General features: G+C 41.7%; 1 protein-coding gene across 1 annotated transcript in view; it reads left to right on the top strand.

Moving 5' to 3' along the window:
* Positions 1 to 16,861, top strand: part of LOC137378821 (E3 ubiquitin-protein ligase RNF166) — an 86,755-nt gene that overhangs the window by 56,995 nt on the left and 12,899 nt on the right. The window contains exons 3-5 of the mRNA XM_068049241.1: positions 733 to 845; positions 11,640 to 11,754; positions 12,404 to 12,511. Of these exons, the coding sequence (XP_067905342.1) occupies positions 733 to 845; positions 11,640 to 11,754; positions 12,404 to 12,511 (336 nt within the window). The remainder of the gene's footprint in view (positions 1 to 732; positions 846 to 11,639; positions 11,755 to 12,403; positions 12,512 to 16,861) is intronic.

The following is a 16,861-nucleotide window of genomic DNA, read 5'->3' on the forward strand; positions in this document are numbered from 1 at the left end:
CATCATACTCTCCTGTAACACATCATTGTACTTTATTTGTAAATTTCTTATCTATAATCTAATCTGTCTATAATAGTGTTATATATTGAAAATCTTGTGTCTTTGTCACTTCCTTGAAACCTTTTCATTATATATTCCTTTGGAAGTTTGTTACAGTATAATTACACTTCCAACAAGGTCAGTTCCAAATTTTTGTTAAATTAATTTGCCTTTCTCAGTATGCTATGTTCAGATAGCCCAAGAAGGTTAGCTGCTTGCATCTGCTCAGAAAGGTCAGGCATGCATCCTCTGGTAACCAGCAGTAATTTTTTCTTTGTCTTTCAGGTAGGTGGAGAAAGTGGTGGGAGAGATGTTCATTTTTGTACAATTAATTTATTTTTACAAGGATCTTGTACTTCTGCCCTCCCATGTTCTCAAACTGTTCTTTGGCTACTTGCCCTCAGGTGGAGATGAATACCACATCAAGGCTCCTGGCATTCATCATGAGATTGAATTTCAATTTAAGCGGCAGATTTCATTGACAAGGACCCATTTGCAGTGATAATTCAAATTCACCAGTAATTTGAATTAAGCGACAAATTTTCATTGGAGGGACATATTTTGCCTGATTTTGATTCAGATTTCAATTAAGAAGAGTTGTACATTTCATATTACTATTGAATGTGTGGAGAAATATGGAATTAGTCAAAATTTCTGTCAGATGTATGCAATCTAATATATTTATTGTGCTAGGTGACTCTGGTGAAAATGCGGACTCATATTTCCTCCTGCAATAAAGTTCAGGAGCAGATGGACAACTGCCCAAAGTTTGTACCAGTTGTTCCTACCACGCGGCCCATTCCCAGGTAAGGAGCCTGCAATGCAACTAGATGTAACACTGCAACTTCTGCAAGGATTTTCTGAAAATAAGCCATTATTAAAGTTTACAAACTGTCATAACACCCTTTAGATGGTACAGTTTTAACCATTAGTGATTACTGAAACCCATTTACCTAGTAGTAGCACCCATTTTCAGTCACAGCATTACTTTAGTGTTTTTGCGGAAGCCGTCAACTAAAATGTATAAACCATTCTCGCCTGCACAATTCACTTTTTAGAAAACTATTTTTAAAAGCTGAAACTTTATCTTCACAGGTGATTGTTACGAATGCTGGACTTTGTAGCATGATTATGTTTTAAAAACTGTGATTTTTAATGTAGTTTTAGGTGGATTCAGAAGCCAGGTGACCTCACATCAGCTCTGCTTTAAGACAAGACAAGGATCTTGGTTACTAGAACAACAAAGAACCCAGATCAAAGACCTCTTGAAAAGCAGAGACTGCAGAGGTATAACACCTAAAGAATAATGGGTTTCACCCTCCCAGACATTCAGATTGTAAACAAGGAGACTGTGGTTCTGAAAATGTAAATATGAATGGCAGTTGCTAATACCTGGAAACAATGGAAAGCCTGGGTTGCTCTGCTGTGGCCAGACTTGTTGACTTTGCATGTTGGAAAAGACAATTGGCTATTGACTTTTCGATTCCAGATAAATTCAACAGATTTTCAGAAGGCAGGAAGGCTGTATGGAAGCCCGGAAGAACACTAGTGGTGGCAGCCTCAGAGAGGAGAGACAGAGGAATATCTGCTCTTAGAAGACTGATATAGTGAAAGGCTGTGAAGACTTTGTGAAGACTTGAACCTGTTTTGAAAATTGAAGTTTGCGGAGAAGTAAAAGACCAACAGGATCACCCAAGATCACCTTGTTCATGGAATTCCAGGTCGAAAATGCTCAGAAGAAGTGAGCAAAGAGGACACTGACTTTGAGAAAGGTCTGGGAGATCCAACCCATTGCAACTGGAAGGAGTTTGGGACTTCTAGCTGCAAAGATTTCACCAGCTGGCAGGACTGTATAACGTATAAGTGTGGTGTAAGGTTTTCAAGTGTTTTAATGTGAAGAAAATACCTTTCTCTGTAATTTGGGGTATCAGCTACTTAGAAAGTATTATTTAGTTAATGGGAATTAATTTTAGTTTAGTTGTTATAATAAAAGTCTTAAAACATGAAATCTTGTATAATTCTTTAAATTGATCTGGGAGTTTATATCTCGTGTTTTAACGTTAAAGGTCTCACTGAGGTCATAACAGTGACGTAAAAATGACGACACAAGAGGTGCTTGCATACAGTGCAATGTACATATAAAAATACTTAAGAAATCCCTCCTTCAGTAAAAGAACTGTTTGGTTCATTATAACTTTATGATGAAGCATACATTCCTGGATTTGTGAAGGCAATCTCAAATACTGTCTTGACAAGGCAAGAAACATCTATTCAATTATCTACGTATGGCTTGCATATGCTGAGGTCGCATATCAGATGTCAAGCTTTTAACAGAAACAAAACCATCTTAAAATGCTGTTATTCTCAGCTGCAATATAAAATTGACCACATTCCAGCATTTTCCTGATCAAACAATAAAATTCTGAATGACCTTTTGAGCTCTTATTTTAGTTGCACCTTACAGAATAATAGTGTACATTGTGTGATGTAACATTCCTGTTCTTCTAAAGCAGTATACCATCCAACTTTGATAAATGTATTTTAAGATTATGAAGGATTTGGAGAATGTGGAATCAAGCAAAATTTTCTGTTGTGTATGAAATTCAAGAACAAGAACAAATTAAGAAATTTGGGCATTTTTCATTAAATGGATGATAAATGTGTGAATCAGATTACTAGTAAGTGTGGTGGAAGAAGAAACTACAGTTGGGTTCTAAAAGTTACTAGATAAGTTCATCTTAGCAAGTAGAATTCACAATAATTAGATTTTAAAATCCATCAAGGTAATCTTGTGAGAAATTGAATGGATTAGCTAGATGGACTGATGGTTTCATCTTGCCTGAAAATGAATATAAATTACTATGTAACAGTGCTGCAGGAGATCCAGTAATGTAAAACAGCAAGGCTTGTGCACATTTCTTCCCCATCATACTGTTAGACTCAAATTTATGTATTGCACTTTGTATAAAGAAACAAAGGCAGTCATTTGAACACAGGAACCAAGATGTTACCAGTCATGCTTTGTGATCTGCAATTGAAGAGCAATTAAATTCTTACTTTAGTCAATTTATACTTAACAACTGCACCAATCATTATTATTCCAAAACATTTTTGAAAATTCCTTTGGCTGCCAGCATAGGTCTGCCATTAGACTGAGCATCTACAAAAATAATTAGCATTTTTATAGCATCTTTAGCATAATATAATGTCCCAAAGTACCTAGCAGACGTGACAATGTGGCACTTAGTAGTGATGGGAGAACCTTAAAGTTGGTGATAAATTTTGAGGAGCCTTCAGGAGGAGGGCCAAATAATATCAAATTAAAGAAATGTAGGGGTAGCATTCGAGTGCAGGGCTGAAGACTGTGCAGCCAAAAATGGAACAGCGAATGTGGGAATTTCAAAACAAGTTAGCAGGAAGAGCAGAGTGTATGTATTGGCAGTTGGAGGTTCCAGAGAATGGAAGCACTTGTAGGTGAGGACAAGCATTTTGAATTCAATATGTTGGGTGAAGGAGAACCAATGGAGTTTGGTTAAAAACGCAGATGAAAAGGAACAGAATGCAGTGCAGGATTGGATGATGATGGAGAAGTTTTGGACAAGTTTCAGTTTATAAAGGTGAAAATCTGGATACCAGCAAAGTGAGTGTTGGGAGCTCTCAATTCTGGAGAGATGAGAGATTGGCATGCCCTATAACAGTATTTTCCATTGGAGACTCCTGCCCGTGTGAGAATTATAAGTATGGAATTCCTGCAAGTCCCCAGACCCACCACTGTTACATGAGAAGAATCAAGCTTTAGCAGGCTAGTTATCAGCAGGCACCTTTACATACAACATCTAGAAGTTTTTATGATAACATCTAGACTGGCCGCTTATAGAGCATTCCATAATCTGCATTGTAATTCTTGCCCTTTCCAGCAAGTAATTACTGAGCAAAAATACTCAACAATGGACAATGAAAGTTGACTGAAATTTGTATAAGACATCTAGGGTTAAATTTTTCGGGTCCTCCAAAGATGGGAACTGAGGTGGGGGCGGGGGCAAAAATGCAGGCGACGGGCAGCTTGTCAATTTCAAGGCACCAGTCCCAGCTCTGGCAATGTGAGTGTGAGTGGAAGGCAGGACAGGAATCCCACTCTTCCTTGTTAGGACCTCAGTGAGACTGTTAGCGTTAAAGCACAAGATATGAGCTGCTCAGACCAATTTGAAGAATTACATGACAAGATTTCACATTTTAAGACTTTTATTATAACAGCTAAACTAAAAATCCCCGTTAACTAAATAGTACTAGGCGGCACAGTGGCGCAGTGGTTAGCACCGTAGCCTCACAGCTCCAGCGACCCGGGTTCAATTCTGGGTACTGCCTGTGTGGAGTTTGCAAGTTCTCCCTGTGTCTGTGTGGATTTTCGCCGGGTACTCTGGTTTCCTCCCACCACCAAAAGACTTGCAGGTTGATAGGTAAATTGGCCATTATAAATTGCCACTAGTATAGGTAGGTGGTAGGGGAATACGGGGACAGGTGGGGATGTGATAGGAATATGGAATTAGTGTAGGATTAGTATAAATGGGTGGTTGATGGTCGACACAGACTCGGTGGGCCGAAGTGCCTGTTTCAGTGCTGTATCTCTAAATAAAATAAAATAAAAAAAATAAAATAGCTAATACCCCAAATTATATCAAAAGATATTTTCTTCACATTAAAACACTTGAAAACCTCACACCACGCTTATATGTTACACAGTCCTCCCAGCTGGCAAAATCTTTGTAGCTAAAAGTCCCAAATTCCTCTCAGTTACAATGGGTTGGATCTCCCAGACCTGTCTCGAAGTCAGTGTCCTCTTTGCCCACTTCTTCCGTGCACTTTCGACCTGGATGTCTGTGCATGTCTTTTACTTCTCCGCAAACCTCAACTTTCAAAACAGGTTCAAGTCTTCACAGCCTTTCACTGTATCAGTCTTCTAAGAGCAGATGTTCCTCTGTCTCTCCTCACTGGTGTTCTTCCGGGCTTCCTTACAGTCTTGACTGCCTTCTGAAAATCTGTTGAATTGATCTGGAATCAAAAGTCAATAGCCAATTCTCTTTTCCAATATGCAAATTCCAGAAGTCTGGCCATAGCAGAGCGACCCAGGCTTTTCATTGTTTCCAAGTGATAGCAACTGCCATTCATATTTATATTTTCAGAACCACTAACTCCTTTTTTATGATCTGAATGTCTGGGAAGGTAAAACCTATTGTTTTTCAGGTGTTATACCTCTGCAGGCTCTGATTTTCAAAGAAGTCTTTGATCTGGGTTCTTTGTTGTTCTGATAACCAAGATTCCTGTCTTATCTTTAAGCAGAGTTGATGTGAGGTCCCCTGGCTTCTTTGACTCCACCTTAAACTACATTAAAAATCACAATTTTTAAAACATAATCATGCTACAAAATCCAGAGTTCATCCCCTGCAGCTGAGGCTAATTAAGACAGTTTAGGAGCTCATTTAGAGCTTGTAAGGATTTGAACTTCTGATTTTCTGAACTTCTGGACAGGTTACCCATGCCTTCAGAAACTGACCAGCTGAAGGTGGGGGTACAGAGTGGGGCTGCCCCATGGCATCACCTCTGCCCCATAAGAGGGTCAGCAGAGCAAAAGGGATGGGCAGTTGGTAAGGGAGTGCCGTTGCACCAGGCAGATGGCAGGGAGAGTGGGCACTCAGCACCCAGACTTTGAACAGGGTTGACACCCCCTGGCATTGTGGGGTAGAAGAGCAGTGGGTATGGGTGCCAAGGACAGTTGGACAGCCACCTGCCCAGAAGGAAGGCTTCAGCTGGCAATGGGGGCACGACTGCCCAATTTTGGGCTCTATGGTGATGAGGGGCAATTCCATTCGCAGGAAGAGCAGAACCCCTGACCATCAGGAGCACACCGGAGAGGAAAGAAGGGCAGAAAGGCAACAGAGGCCAAATCCTCAACACTGGATCAATGGCTGAAGATGGAGTTACCCGGAGATGACTGAGACCGAGTGCTGCAGAAGACTGTGCCTCTCCAGGCAGATGGTCATAAACATCTGTGCCCTCGTCACCGAAGACCTTGCACCTCACTGCACTGGTTGCCATATCCTGCCAGTGGCCTTCAAGGTCACAGTGGCCTTGAAGCTCAGCTTCTGGCTCCTTCCAAGAAGCAGCTGCAGACCTTAGTGGATCTCAAAAACAGCTGCACGCCACTGCATCCTGCTGGTCACTGATGCCCACTTTGCCAGAGATGAATAGCACATTCATTTAATGACAGGCATTGGGTTTCATCTTCATAGTTAGATTCCCCCAGGTGCAGGGCATCATCAGTTGCACCCCCATGACCACCAAGGTATTCAGTGACTGGCAAGTGAGATCCATCAACAGGAAGGGCTTCCACTCCCTCAACGTCCAACTGGTCTGTAACCACAATGAGAGCTTCCTCTATGTGTGCACTCGCTTTCTTGACTGCTGCCATCACTCCTTCATCCTCCGCCAATCCAAGCTGCCTCAGATCTTCACTCCAACCCCAAAAATGCATGGATGATCCTCAGGGACAAGGGAAATCCCATGAAGAGATGGCTACTGACTCCTCTACGGGAGCCCCAGACAGAGGTACAAAGGTGAAACAACCAATACTACCTACTCAGTAGGACAACCATTGAGCAGGCCATGAGGTATCTGAAGATGTGATTCTGGTGCCTGGACCAGTCAGGTGGTGCCCTCCAATACCCTCCTGCAAGGGTCATGGTTATTGTGGTGGTTTGCTGCGCTGTCCATAGCATGGCCCTCCAGTGGGGTGTGGACCTTAAGGATAATGAGGCCCTGGTAGAAGACTGCTTATTGGGGAAGGAGCAGGAAGTAAGAGAGGAGGAGGAATTGGAGGCGGAGGGAGATAATGTTGCATAGAGGGTTGCCTCTGCTGCAGGATGACATGTCCTCCTCTTGCCACCCTCTGGGAAGAGGACCTCCTTCCTCTCCCTCACGGCCTCCAGCATTAGATCCAGGTCAGCATCGATGAAGGGAGGGTCCACCCTGCCCCGGGTGCCAGGCTTCCAGCTCCCCATAGATATCTTGCTTCCCTCTAGTGCAGAGGAAGGCAATGGCACAAACTGCAGATCTCTCCCTCAGGACAAACAGCAGCCTCAGTGATGTCAAAATGAGTTCACACTTTATCCACCCACCTCCATTCCCCTTCCTAAGTTGACAGGAAACCTGTCTCCATATCAATTAAAGGATCACCCCCATGAAAATCTGAACTTCAATCAGTTACCCACCGGAGGTTGGTTTGTGACCCAAAAGCAGAGCTGGCTCCTGGTTCCTGCCTCTGTGGCGAAAATTAATTCCATATATGAACTGTTCAACTTCTGCCAAAAATACAATTTAAGTTACTGTGTTCTAATAGTGTTCACAGCATTTCTGATAAATTAAACTTTAAACTCTGACAAATTTCAAGTGGAATCTTTATATATTTTGCATTATTTTCACATCATTACAGTAACTGCCTTTTAGACAACTCAGTGCTTGTTCCTATAAACAGGGAACAACTTATTTATGTTTGGAGAGAATTCTGAATGAAAGTCCTGAACATCAAATATTTTATTTACCTGTTCTGCTTAAATATATTAAAATCATTCAAAACAATATTACTAGTTCTGGGAGATGTCTTGCAAACTTCTTTTCACATTCCACCCCAACAACAACTTTAACCTCTGATTTATCATGAGCAATGCCACAGGAGCTCTGCCTAAATATGTGTATGTGTCTAGTGTTCAAATGTTACACATTGTTACAGATATAAAGCAATTAATAAAGACAGCCAATTAATTCTTTGTTAGAGTCATTTACCGCACAGAAAGAGGCCATTTGGCCCATCGGGTCCCTGAAATTTACAAGCAGATTACTGAATTCAGATTTACCTAATGATTTTACCAGCAGCCACAATTACCTGGTTTTCTAAAGAAACACCTTAAACAATGATCTTTAAGGGACGGTTAGGTTAGTAAATAAGGATTGCAGGTATCCTCCATGACCTAATAATACCCATGAGCAGTGCTAAAATGGATCTACTAATAAGTATATCTGTAGCGTATTAAAGTGTATATATATAATTTGGCTGTGGTGCACATGCCCTGCCCATTTCACACTTCCTGTATCATGACATTTATGTTCTGCTATTTCCATCACACCTGAGTATTACTTTTAACCAATTGTTACGATCAGGTGAGAAAGGTGTAGAGGGGTCTCTTTCAGCCGTCACCTGGACTTATTGTAACAGGGTTTAATTTTAAACACACTGTTTTGAGCTCTCCCTTTGGTGGATCCTTGTTCTCCGTTTTCCAATTATAAGGCAAAGAAACGAGCACAAACAGGCCTTCTTAGGTTTAAAGAAGAAAAGTGAAATTTATTAAAACTTAAACTCTAATTCGGTTAACACCTTTGGATACACGCTGCGCCCCACGCTAGCATGCATATGCAATACACACATGCAAATAGAGACAGAAAAGACCAGAAGAAAAAATAAAGTAGAGAGGTTCGAGGCAATATCAGAAGAGTTTCTTGTTACTGTTCTTCAAGCTCACTGTAGTCCTTTTGTAGGTAGTCTTGCTTTTTCTTGGGGGCCAGTGTTATTCTTAAAACTTGTTCACTGTAGGAGACTTCTCTCTCTTGGGGTTCATGGGTCTTCAGTTCCATGAGAAAGAGATGGGAGTAGACAGGCGAGAGATGCTCTCAGTCCAGGAGAAAAGAGCTTTCTGAGTTCAAATTCTCTGTGGCAAGTTCAAATTCAAAACAAAAAAAAAGGCCAGTTAGTCATGTGACCAAACTGGTCTGACCACGTCTGTTTGTGTATTCGGCTATCTTAGCAGTTAACCTGGAATGCTAGCCTCTCCACCTTCAATGTCTGGTAATCAAAAGTCCATTGTGGATTAAATTGGAGCAGGGAGTGGCCCCTTTGTCCTTTCCAAGCTCTGTCTGTTACTATACAAATGTCTTTCCAGTCAGGGGCTTGACAACCCCTTGTAATAGGCCACCTTATCTTCCCAGCAACAATTTTAAAATTTAATGTCCATGTGGTGAAATATCTGTGCCCTATTCTTGGAAGGTGGGGGCCTGCATGACACAATAATAAATGTAGGTTATTTATATTTACCTTTCAGTTCTCCCAGTACCAGGTAACTATACTGCTCCTCCATGCTTTGACTCCCAGATCTGTTCCTTTAGGCGATACTGCAAATAGGATTTATTTTTAACCCCAAGCACCTTTGTTTTTATGCAACTTTTAAAGTTTTGTTTTAATTTAAAATTTTTTTACAATGTTTTTTTGTCATGTGCCTGCCTCCTTGGGACTAAGGCCACAAGACCTTCCATCCATTTCCCACTCCAGGCCTGTCCGGCCATGTTGTCATGTGTCCTCGGGAATCACGCCAGCCAGGACCCCTCTTAAACCCACTACCAGACTTGGCACCTGTTAAATGATTGCCCACACTGTTCTCCATGCTTCACTACACCACTTGGGCCTCTGGCTAGCTGGCTTTCTGCTCCTGCTGTTTTCAGACCTTTTATTGCCTGTCTATTCACCTTTCCCTTTGCAATGGTCATTTCACTATCCTGGAACTTCTGGTCTACCATGCCTATCCTTGGGCATCTGGCTGCATCCCTACCCCATTAGCATAGCTTGTCCCTGCCCTCTTCAACTTAGTGCTTTGGTATCAGGCTGGTGGTAGCATCAGGGAGGTAAAGGGATGAGGGTGGCAGCAGATGAGTGAGGCAGAGAAGAGGATGCAGGGGATAAAGGGGTGGGGAAGTCTGAGCATGAAGAGTTAGAGGGGAAGCAGGATAAAGGGAAAAGGACAAAATGGAGGGGATGAGGTGGGAGGATACACAAAGCGAAAAGCTGATTGGAAAAGGTAAGGGGTTACAGCAAGGGGTTGGTGGGAAGAGGCAGGATATGGGGTACAGAACCAGGCATCAGGAAAGAATTTGTACTAATACTACTTATATTATGTATCTTGTGTGCATCTGTCACACATCAGGTGTGACCCATGTGTTATACTTGGAGTTAAATTATTCAAATGTCATTCATAAAATAACAAACAAGCACAACTGAACAATGTAGCGACCTGCCAATAAACAAGGAGCAAATGGGAATGAAAGCTACCAATCAAGAAACAGCCATCAGCAAAGATCTACCAATAAAGCAACTGGCAAGAAGGAGAAAGGGAACTGGTGAAACTATTCAAAATATTTTTGCTTAAATCCTTTCCGCTTCCATCTTGTTTAGCAGTAACCAGAGGACGAGTACTAAAATTATAAATACAAATCTTGTTCATAAAATATATAAAACTTACCTTTTCTATGATTGAAATGTCTCCAGGAATAGCTCAACACATCTGTCAAGGAAACATATTTTCTAGTCCCTAAGTGAAAAATCTCAAATAAGTTATACACCTGCATAATGCATCAGTGTTGCTCTATATATGCCACACTGATGAACTACAACACCTGGAGTGTAGCTTTAAGTGGCCTCTTGTACCTCATTCCAAGAGACCTGGATAGGTATGGCAAGGCTTAGAAAAATGAAGTTAGACTGGCCTTCCAGAGCAAAGTATTTCTATCAATCATAAAGGAAATTATGATGTTTTAAAGATTCATCCTATTTTTTGATTGGACGGCGCAGTGGTTAGCACCGCAGCCTCACAGCTCCAGCGACCCGGGTTCAATTCTGGGTCCTGCCTGTGTGGAGTTTGCAAGTTCTCCCTGTGTCCGCGTGGGTTTTCTCCGGGTGCTCCGGTTTCCTCCCACAAGCCAAAAGACTTGCAGGTTGGTAGGTAAATTGGCCATTATAAATTGCCCCTAGTGTAGGTGGTAGGGAAGTATAGGGACAGGTGGGGATGTGGTAGGAATATGGGATTAGTGTAGGAATAGTATAAATGGGTGGTTGATGGTCGGCACAGACTCGGTGGGCTGAAGGGCCTGTTTCAGTGCTGTATCTCTAAACTAAACAAAACTATTTTCTCCCATATGCAGCCTTCTGGTTGAAAATTTGATCCGGCGGGGGGGAAACTTCCTCACAACAGCTGTCATCACAGTGCATTGGGTGCCCAAACAGGTCAGCCCCTACTTCTTTCAAAGTGCAATTTTTAATTCCGTATACAAGTCAAAGCCCTCTGCCACTGTGCTGCACTCTCCAGCCCCCGCTTGTTCCCTGCTCTGGTTTCTAGCTAGGATTGAGATAATGCAAAACATTGCATTTGCACACCAGCCCCCAGACAACTGATGAGCAATACCAAAGGAGATCAGCTAGGAATCATAAAGTTATATTTAACACAGCAATTCCTTTGCAGCAGGATGGATGTTGCATGGTGTTTGAATTGTGCTTGTTTTGGGATCAGTGGATTCAGACATACTTGAAACAGATAACCCAGCTATTCACCCCTAGAAGTCTTTTTTTTCCACCTTATTTTACCCTCCTTTCCTGAAGTGATAGAATATAGGAGGAACTTTATGTCATGGTACAAGACAGAGCCAATTACTATTCTTGACCGAGCAAACCTGGTTATTTTGGTAAAGGTACATTTACAAATTACTAAAGCAAATTTGTTCTCCTTCAGTAATATTCCAAACCGTTCCACATTCATCTGTCCGTACTGTGGGGCACGAAACCTTGACCAACAGGAATTAGTCAAACACTGCATGGAAAATCATCGCAATGATCCCAACAAAGTGGTAAGTGTTCAATTTCACATTTAATATCCAAACCAGGATAATTCAAAGTTGAAGATTTCTGGTATATCTATAGATTAAAACTTTTGTGCAGGGCATGTAGTTTATGTTCACAAGCCCTACTCTCTGTTGTTACAATTTTAATCATGCTTTTATGTCAACATTTACTATTGCAAATTACTGTCTCAGTATTTCCGTTCAATTTTGCTGTCAGCGATGTGGTTACAAATACTGAACTCTAGATGGCTCTGTGGAACAAGTTTCTACAGTCTCTTAACATGGTTGCTGTCCTATATATAAAAAACATTATATATTCATCAATTGGCTTTAGATGACGCCACAGTATCTGAAAAATATTTCTACAAAATTGTCTCCCTTTGTCAAGGATTAACACTGAAGAAATGCCACACATTTTCTCATACATTATAATTAAAGATTAACCAAAATGTAAACTATCTCCTATTGTTACTTTAACATGGTTAGTTTATTTAAACAAAATTTGTGTTTGCAAAAACTTCACCTCCAATTTTGAAAAAGAGAATTTTGGAGAGGAGGGTGAGAGGAGACAATGTACATTTTTATGGCCTGTTACTGGCAAAACGATTGGACTTTTATCTTGTAGCTTCTTGATTTTGATCACCTATTTGAATAGGTATGTCCAATTTGTGTGGCAATGCCATGGGGAGATCCAAGCTACAAGAGTGCCAACTTCCTTCAGCACTTGCTTCACAGGCACAAGTTCTCCTATGATACATTTGTGGTGAGTATGACTTCTTTAACATGAAAAAACATTATTTAGAGTACAGCAGTTGCTCAGTTTCTAAATGTACTGTCCAATGTATAAATTCATTGAACCATATAGATCAGGATGCCCCCAGGTTTGATGCTCAGCCTCTGCTCAGTTACTTGATCTGTGTCTAGATGGCAGTTAGAATAGGAAAAGCTGGCTGTCCCACTCCTGATAGATAACTATTGACTTCTGGAAAGTGTGTGTGTGTGTGTCAGGTGAGGAAGACTGGATCGGATTTAGCTGTGATTTCCCACTTCGCACCTTCAAAATACTCACTATCTAGAATCACATGAAGAATGGCCATTTGGTCCAGGTGCTAGAAGGCGGCTAGAAAAGTATGTAGATTATGCATTTTCTATTTTTTTTAATAACTTAACATTTCACAGTTTGCCCCTGATATGGATTTGACTAACTTTTAAACAAAAGCTGCTTGCTTTGAATTAAGTTGCTGCTAAAGAAGTGGCATGCTGGACCAGAACCAGGACAATAAAATGGGAAAAGTGGGAAATAGGCCAGCTGGGGAATGGAGAAAGGCCCAAAAACATGGCTCATGACGATTCAGATCAGCGACTAGAATGTAGCTGCGGAGTGTGATACAAACAAAATTTATCTGTCTGTTGACTTTTTTAATTAAATGATTATCAGCTTATTGCATCAGTTCCATGAGTAGCCTGCGAAATAAAGGCTAGTAATGAACTTTGACATTATTGTATATCTGTCATACTTGATAGACTTTCTGTACATGAATAAGGAGAATTGTCTAAGCATTTCATAAATAGTATAGTTATTTATTACTTAACCAAAGCATAACCACAATTGCAATATTTCCATATTTTTTAGACTGGTTTTAGCCTTTGGAAGTATTAAACTCTTTGAACCTACAGTGGAATGTTCTTGTAAAAATCTGTGATTCCTATTTTCAATCTTGTTAACTTTTTTGAGAGTTTTTGTGAATTATACTGCTAACCACCACTTGGGGGAGGAGGCACAATTCCTCTGAATGCATGTGTAACAAAAATGGTAAACCTGTTCTTTATAAAGAGCTTTACAACTTTGTTACACATTCTACACTGAAAGTACCTTCCTCACTGTTGGAGGATGGGACATTCTGCATCAAAGAACAAAGAACAGTACAGCACAGGAACAGGCTATTCAGCCCTCCAAGCCTGCGCCGATCTTGATGCCTGCCGAAACTAACACCTTCTGCACTTCCGGGGCCCATATCCCTCTATTCCCTTACTAATCATATATTTGTCAAGATGTCTCTTAAACGTTGCTATCGTATCTGCTTCCACCACCTCCCCTGGCAGCAAGATCCAGGCACTCACCACCCTCTGTGTGAAAAAACTTGCCTCGCACATCCCCTCTAAACTTTGCCCCTCGCACCTTAAACCTATGTCCCCTAGTAACTGACTCTTCCACCCTGGGAAAAAGCTTCTGACTATCCACTCTGTCCATGCCGCTCATAACTTTGTAAACCTCTATCATGTCGCCCCTCCACCTCCGTCGTTCCAGTGAAAACAATCCGAGTTTTTCCAACCTCTCCTCATAGCTAATGCCCTCCAGACCAGGCAACATCCTGGTAAACCTCCTCTGTACCCTCTCCAAAGCCTCCACGTCCTTCTGGCAGTGTGGCGACCAGAATTGCACGCAATATTCTAAGTGTGGCATAACTAAGGTTCTGTACAACTGCAACATGACTTGCCAATTTTTATACTCTATGCCCCGACCGATGAAGGCAATCATGCCGTATGCCTTCTTGACTACCTTATCCACCTGCGTTGCCACTTTCAGTGACCTGTGGACCTGTACGCCCAGATCTCTCTGCCTGTCAATACTCCTAAGGGTTCTGCCATTTACTGTATACCTCCCACCTGCATTAGACCTTCCAAAATGCAATCCCTCACATTTGTCCGGATTAAACTCCATCTGCCATTTCTCCGCCCAAGTCTCCAACCGATCTATATCCTGCTGTATCCTCTGACAATCCTCATCATTATTCACAACTCCACCAACCTTTGTGTCGTCCGCAAACTTATTAATCAGACCAGCTACATTTTCCTCCAAATCATTTATATATACTACAAACAGCAAAGGTCCCAGCACTGATCCCTGCGGAACACCACTAGTCACATCCCTCCATTCAGAAAAACACCTATCTACTGTTACCCTCTGTCTTCTGTGACCGAGCCAGTTCTGTATCCATCTTGCCAGCTCACCTCTGATTCCGTGTGACTTCACCTTTTGCACCAGTCTGCCATGCGGGACCTTGTCAAAGGCTTTACTAAAGTCCATATAGACAACATCCACCGCCCTTCCCTCATCAATCATCTTCATCACTTCCTCAAAAAACTCAATCAAATTAGTAAGACACGACCTCCCCTTCACAAAACCATGCTGTCTCTCGCTAATAAGTTCGTTTGTTTCCAAATGGGAGTAAATCCTGTCCCGAAGAATCCTCTCTAATAGTTTCCCTACCACTGACGTAAGGCTCACCGGCCTATAATTTCCTGGATTATCCTTACCACCCTTCTTAAACAAAGGAACAACATTGACTATTCTCCAGTCCTCTGCGACCTCACCTGTAGCCAATGAGGATGCAAAGATTTCTGTCAAGGCCCCTGCAATTTCTTCCCTTGCCTCCCTCGGTATTCTAGGGTAGATCTCATCAGGCCCTGGGGACTTATCTACCTTAATGCTTTGCAAGACACCCAACACCTTCTCCTTTTTGATAATGAGATGACTGAGACTATCTGCACTCCCTTCCCTAGGCTCATCATCCACCAAGTCCTTCTCCTTGGTGAATACTGATGCAAAGTACTCATTTAGTACCTCACCCATTTCTTCTGGCTCCACACATAGATTCCCATCTCTGTCCTTGAGTGGGCCAACCCTTTCCCTGGTTACCCTCTTGCTCTTTATATACGTATAAAAAGCCTTGGGATTTTCCTTAATCCTGTTTTCCAATGGCTTTTCATGACCTCTTTTAGCCCTCCTAACTCCTTGCTTAAGTTCCTTCCTACTGTCTTTATATTCCTCAAGTGCTTCATCTGTTCCTAGCCTTCCAGCCCTTACAAATGCTTCCTTTTTCTTTTTGACTAGGCTCACAATATCCCGTGTTATCCAAGCTTCCCGAAACTTGCCAAACTTGTCTTTCTTCCTCACAGGAACATGCTGGTCCTGGATTCTAATCAGCTGACGTTTGGAAGACTCCCATATGTCAGATGTTGACTTACCCTCAAATAGCCGCCCCCCAATTTAAATTCTTCAGTTCCTGCCTAATATTGTTATAATTAGCCTTCCCCCAGTTTAGCACCTTCACCCGAGGACTACTCTTATCCTTATCCACAAGTACCTTAAAACTTATGGAATTATGGTCACTGCTCCCGAAATGCTCCCCCACTGCCCCCTCCTCTCTCCTCACATGCACTTTCAAGTGCACGTTGTATGTCTAATTAGCAGGGTGATTCTTTGGCTTCTGCTGTGAACGTGCAGTATTGTACTTGTGCAGTACTCACTTTCTACCTATACAAAAGTAAAACACTGCAAATGCCAGAAATCTGAACTAAAAACCAAATGTACTGGAAATACTCAGCAGGTCAGGCAGCAGCTGTGGAGAGAGAAACAGAGTTAACGTTTCAGGTCGATGCCCTTGAACTTAGAACTTCACTTGAAATGTTAACTCTGTTTCTGTCTCCACAGATGAACATAAGAAATAGAAGCTGGCCATTCAAGCCTGCTCCACCATTCAACAAGATCACTGCTGATCTTTTACTTCAACTCTACCTTCCCGCTCTATCCCCATATCCCTTAATTCCCTGAATACCCAAAAATCTATTGATCCCTGTCTTGCAAATACTCAACACCTGAGCATCCACAGTTCTCTGAGATAGACAATTATGAAGATTCACAATTCTTTGAGTGAAAAAATTTCTCCAGTCCTAAATGGCTGGCCCCTTATTTTGAAACTGTGACCCCATGTTCTAGACTCTCCAGCTGGGGAAATGTCTTCTCAGCATCTACCCTGTCAAGCTCCTTAAAATTTTGCATTTCAATTAGATCAACTCTCGTTTTTCTAAACTGCAGGGAATCTGCTGCCACACCTGCTGCGTATTTCCAGCGCATTAGGTTTTGGTTACTCATTTTCTACCACTAGGTGTCAGCAGTATGCTGCATCGCCTTGGAGAACATTATTATCGATTAATTGTGCTGTTCTACAAAATCTACCCAGCTTTATTCCATTCTAAATAATACTGAGCAGCTAAATTCTGATTAATTGCATCTTCATACTGTGAAGATTTCTGCTGTTTTCTTTACAGT

The sequence above is a fragment of the Heterodontus francisci genome, chromosome 17, assembly GCF_036365525.1.
Source record: "Heterodontus francisci isolate sHetFra1 chromosome 17, sHetFra1.hap1, whole genome shotgun sequence".
In the NCBI taxonomy this organism is placed as follows: Eukaryota; Metazoa; Chordata; class Chondrichthyes; order Heterodontiformes; family Heterodontidae; genus Heterodontus; species Heterodontus francisci.